The 6,000-nt window shown below is 36.9% G+C and overlaps 1 protein-coding gene across 3 annotated transcripts in view; it reads left to right on the forward strand.

Moving 5' to 3' along the window:
• ANGPT1 (angiopoietin 1) overlaps positions 1-5,688 on the forward strand; it is a 243,138-nt gene extending 237,450 nt beyond the window's left edge. For all 3 annotated transcript variants that reach the window (XM_045805796.2, XM_045805797.2, XM_087864678.1), the window contains one exon: positions 5,004-5,688. In XM_045805796.2, the coding sequence (XP_045661752.1) occupies positions 5,004-5,164 (161 nt within the window). In that variant the 3' untranslated portion in view covers positions 5,165-5,688. The remainder of the gene's footprint in view (positions 1-5,003) is intronic.
• The last annotated feature ends 312 nt before the right edge of the window (positions 5,689-6,000 follow it).

The raw sequence follows: 6,000 nt of genomic DNA on the forward strand, positions 1-6,000 counted from the left end.
GTTTCTTCCATCCTTTGTTTGCATCACTGAGTTCTTTTACCGTTAAAGTGCCTTTCCTAGATTAGCACGTAGCTTATTTGTTATTCGTAGGCACATACAGAACAATGTATGAAGTCAGTATTTCTCCAAGATTGTAGAGGACGTATAATATCTTCAGCTATTTGGTATCTTATCAGAGAGAAACTGCAACCCCAGGCATACTCTCTGTGTGTTCACGAACACCTCCATTGCATGCAAATTCATTTATGTACTGATGACCCATGAGCACATAGGATTATCTATGAATGCCAAGGAGTTCATATAAGTAACCAGGACCCTGCTATACTTTAGCCTGCTTTCTATAAATATGCTTTAAAACCTCATCTTTTCAGGATTTATGTTTAAAAGAGCTGGCCATATTTATTTTTTTCAAAGAAAAGTAGAAAGTGGAAATTCCTTTATTGTTTTACTGCATGTGTCAGAGGAAACGGAATACCTGCTTGCACACAAATAACTACTTTTGCTACCTTGAAGTTCAGAGTATTTTATAAAGGACACTACAACCAAATTGTCATGAGAAATAATTGCCCTTTCATTTTGTGTTGTGCCGTCTTTATTCATCATCTTTATTATCATCAGGTGTTCTGTGATCGTCCATATGTGTGTTGCCCATTGGTCTTAAAACAGTCAAACACATTAAGGTCTTTGATTTCCACATGATGTCAAAACTAATCATTGAAAACAGTTGTTCCAATCATATTAGGTACTTAAGTGCCATTGTCTTTACACTGAAAACATTGTATATACTCATTGGGGTCCAAATTATTGTCATATTTCTGTAATAAACCCTACCAAGCAAATGAGGAGATATATTCGCACTGATGTCCTGGTCTTCATTATTAAACCCTCATGGTGTCCCCCACAAGAGCAAATCCTTGTTGTTCCCACTCTAAACCTGCCATCCTATTTCCTAGATAACCTACACTAAGCACTTGTTTTGGATTTTACTGGTCTGAATAGTCAGTGTGTCATTTTATTTGATCCATATAACCATGCTGTGAAAATTGACCAAACATTATAAACCACATCCTAGGACTGAGGAACCAAATGAATGTGTGACCTTGGAAAATCTCCTTAACTCTCTGAGCAACAGTGTCTTTATTACAGTGCCTGCCACATCAACTAAGGTTGTTTGGGGGAAGAAATGAGAGAAAGCATATAAATATTGTAGCACAGTTCCTGATGCATATTAACTATTTTATAAATATCAAATATTAAAATATTATTATTGCTGCTGCTTAGGATGTCTTGGTTATTAATTGGTGCAGTCAGCATCAAAGTCTAGGTCTTCTAATTTCTTGTCTGGTGCACTGCAGGCTCCATTGCCCATGAAAATTTCTAAAAATAAAACAAAAACCTCTGTATTCTCCCTCCTGTTTATTTTGCTAACCCTATGTTCTCCAACCCCTTACCCAGTGGCAGTCCAGTCAAGGCAGGCTGCTGGTAGACACTTTCTCCTACTCTCTTGGAGTACATACTGTGTCAGAATTTCTTTCTGTTCAATGAACTCACATCAATCTTCAGAACACAGCTCAGGTGGTAAATAAGTCACCCTTGCGGACCCACTGACAGGACTTTCTGCCTGTTTCCATAGGTTTTGTTCATCTCTTTTTCACAACCATCATCTCATTTTGAAACAGTTTATTGTCTCTCTCTCCTACAGGAGAGAGGAATTGGAGCCAGGAATTCTGTTTTATTCAACTCCAACCTCTATATCTGTCTGTTGGTTAATATTTGTTGAATTGACTCTTAATCGATTTTTCTCCCCTTCATTATGCTGCCACATATGCTCAGGATGGCTTTGGCAGACCGTAGTTATAGAATGAGGATTCTAAAGAATATTTGATTAATATTCAGCCTGATAGACCTTGTTGCTCTGGTTAAATATTGGTTCCTAGTCCTAGAGAATGTCTTGCTTGTTCATCTGATGATGGACAAGTAGACCGGGTAAACTCTAAAGTTTTCTGTGAACATTGTTCAACTTTGCACCAAGACTGCCTGCTTCTTTACCTTCATTTCCTGAGAGTTTCCCCCTTGTTCATGATGTACTAGCTACACTGATGTTCTTTTAGTTTCTAAGCACGTCAAGCTGTCTTCCTCATGGCACGGACATGTGCTATATATGCTTAAAAGAGTCTTTCCCATCCTCACACAGCTGCCTCCCTCTCATCCTTCAGCACTCATTGAATATCAGCTTCTTCTGTGAGTGTGAAAAGTCAAGTAGGTCCCCTGTTATTCTCCTTCATAGCTACTTGATTCTTTTCTTTCTTTCTTTTTTTTAATCATGATTTGTAAGTATTTTACTTATTTGCTTACTTTATGTCTGTCTCTCACATTCAAAGTAAGTTCCATGAAGGGAGGGCCCAGGTCTGTCTTGAGTATTATGTAACAACAGTCACAATAATTACATACTGAATGAAGAAAGAAAGAAAGAAAGAAAGAAAGAAAGAAAGAAAGAAAGAAAGAAAGAAAGAAAGAAAGAAAGAAAGAAAGAAAGAAAGAAAGAAAGAAAAGAAAGAAAGAAAAGAAAGAAAGAAAGAAAAAACACAATAAGCATGGATGTTATATATTGGGATGTCTATCAAATAGAACTTTTTAGTAAATTGAACTACTTCAGACCATTGAGACTTCACACAGACAAACAGTCAAAATCTGTCAATCTGTCAATAGCCTGTAGTCACTCCACAGTCATTTGTTAAGCAAACTCTGTTAGGTGCAGCACTAAGTATAGGAGATGGGCCTGGAGATAGACCGTGCCTTACATTGTTCTTAGGATTATGAACAAGAGACTATGTGATTTGATCTTCAGACTTTGTCAGCTTGAGGCTCCTATTTCTCTTGTTAACTCTCACCCAGCCGTATGGTCTTCTTTCAGTGTCTCTAATATGTCTTTCCCCATACCACAAACAGTACCCCACTTTACTCATTAGAAAAAATACCCAAGATCAATTTATTGGATTCTCTCATGTGCCGCTACTGTTTCTTGTCTCTTTGCTGAACTCATTGAAAATTTCCCAACGAATGTATCCTTCATCTTGTGCCCTTTATTGTCAGGCTGCTGTGGGCCGCAGATCTCTGCCTTCCTACAGTCTTCTAGAACTCGTGACTTTCTCTAAACCAAACAAAAACACACACTTTTACCTTGAATGCCTAGTATAACTTGGAGGATTATGCTACGATTTGATTTGTACTCGTTCCTGATGATAAAGTAGCTGCATTTCCTTCAGAGACCATGGTGGATATTTGAAAGACTATGAAAGGCTCATTAACATGATGGAAGAGTACCTAAGCAGGTCAGAGAAAAGGAGGAGAAAGTTAAAATACTGGAGCAATCAAGTTGGGTTTTCATTTTGTCCTTTGAGAGTCTTTAGGGTAAATAAATTCCCTAATATCAGAATGCTTTTTGTAATATAAATAACATTTTTACTAGTTGTACTTATCAAGAAGAATTTAAAGGAATTAATCTTAAGAAAAAAAGGGGGAGGGGTGCCTGGGTGGCTCAGTCGGTTAAACGTCTGCCTTCAGCTCAGGTCATGATCTCAGGGTCCTGGGATAGAGTCCCACATCAGGCTCAGCAGGGAGTCTGCTTCTCCCTATCCCTCTCCCCTGGCTTGTAGGCTTGTACTCTCTCTATCTCTCTCACTCTCAAATAAATAAATAAATAAATAAATAAATAAATAAATAAAATCTTTTTTAAAATGTGGAATTTTATGGTTCATCCTTCCTTACCAAACAAGAACTTTCTTGTCCCTCATGTTTTGACTGCATTAACATCTATGTTGTTTGCATACAGTTGGTAAAACAGCATTGAAGACAGTTTTTCCAAATTCATCAAGGCATACCTTATTGTTCTCCAATATGAGTTGGTAATTAATACAGCTTGCTGTGCCTCTAGTATGACTTTATAAACACAACCTTGCTATATTCATCTTCCAAAATTGAAAAGTGAGAACTAGCTTTTCTCCATTTAACTTTTTCTAGTTTCTGTAAGATGATGCTCATGTTACAGTTAAACATCAGTTGTATAGCTTTCTCTTTCTTTAGCTATTAGTCCCTTAGGTATAACTCTGTAATCAAAGTGAGGTCAACTGTATCCAGATAAAAATATGCCAGAATGTCTCTGGCATCAATGTTTCCCTAAAGATTTCAGTAGTATTACTTCAGGAGACAGAGAAAAAGTACTATGTTTTATCTAAAAATCTAAGAAACTTAATTCATTAAAAAAATAAAGTACTAAGTTATCCTTACAGAGAGCTATGCAAGTGTAGGGTCTCCATGTTACACATCAAGTTTTTTCTTTTTACTAGGTTTTAAAAGAACATGAACAGTCACAGGAAAAAAATACTGCTATATAGGAACTTCTGTGGCTACTATTGACGAACCCCTCCCATACTGGTATACAGTATAAGGAGAGCACAGTAATTCAAATTCAGTTTGTGCATCGTAGTCATTGCTCAGTGTCCAATTAATTTCAGAAGCAGCTGTGGACCAGTTCTTGGCAAAATTTTGAAGTAGATGGAAAACATTTCTTTCACTCTATTTAGATGTCAGTTGTCTAAGTTTCTGAACTTCTTCACTAATAATTGTTCTATTCCTAATAGCAGGCTTAAGGTGGGATGTTCAAGGGTATATGCATTTTGCTTGCCCTCCATATAAATCTAGATCTGAGTTAGACCTTATCCTGAGTCCCAGAAGCTTTCCATCATTACAATGGGAAATGAGTCCCAATGGAGTGACACTGAAACTTGATTTCCATGAGAGCATTCTTCTCTCTGTTCATACATTGCCTAAATCGAATGTCACTTAAGGCATTTCCACTACCAAGAAGCTTTTTATTGAATGCCTCCTATTTGCAAATAGAAAGTATAAAGTCCACCTGGGTTAGTGCCATTAATTTCCACATGTTCAGTTTACTTTTAATTGTTTTTTATCCTTTTCTCTTTCATTATTAACTCATTTTTCAGGCTGGTGGTTTGATGCTTGTGGCCCCTCCAATCTAAATGGAATGTTTTACACTGCTGGACAAAACCACGGAAAACTGAACGGGATAAAGTGGCACTACTTCAAAGGGCCCAGTTACTCCTTACGTTCTACAACGATGATGATTCGACCTTTGGACTTTTGAAAGCATAATGTCAAAAGCAGTAATAAAAGCAACAAAGAAATCTGAAGAAGCTACCAGATAAGAAACTGCTTGAAAACTTCTGAAGCAAACGATAGTGTCTCCCTTCCAGCCACAAGTGGCAGTTATGTGAAGTCACCAAGCTTCTTGACTGTGGATTTGGAGCCTTTTGAGATCACAAGAGTCTCTTGATGAGGTTAACCATGTTCATATGGCTTGACTATGGAGAATGCCACTCACTGTCACATTTTAAAAAGGGAAGAAACTGTTCAGTTCACTGTGCTTCAAACTACTACTGGATCTCATTTTAGAACTATGGTAGCCAGATGATAAATATGGTTTATTTCATATAAAAACTGAGAAGAAGTAGGAGGAGGAGAAGGAAATGAACAACAAAAAAAGAAGAATATACATGAAGAATACAAAGAGGCCTGCCGTAATCCTTTGGAAAAGATGTATCACACCAGTGAAATGGTGTTATTTCTATGCAAATCTACTAAAAATCAGTTTATACTGTTGCACAATTTTAATAAAAGTTTAGGAAGATTAAGCATTACCCTCGAAGTTGGTTAAGTGTTAATGGATTCCAAAAGCCTAACTCCTAAATCATCCTTACTAATTGATTTTAGTTAACCCATCTTCAAATGTAAATTCCATTTTGGTAAACTATAGTGAATGTAGGACATGAAGAATAATAGCGTGAGGTGGAAACACGCTCCATTTACTCTTTGATTTCATAGAGTTTTCAGGAAAAAAATGGACATAATCAAGTGTGGACATAACGAGATAAAAAATTACCCCCCCATGTGACAGTTTTCATTTACTTTCAAAACCGACTG

Source organism: Ursus americanus, chromosome 9 (genome assembly GCF_024610735.1).
Source record: "Ursus americanus isolate L20-20 chromosome 9, mUrsAme1.1.p, whole genome shotgun sequence".
In the NCBI taxonomy this organism is placed as follows: domain Eukaryota; kingdom Metazoa; phylum Chordata; class Mammalia; order Carnivora; family Ursidae; genus Ursus; species Ursus americanus.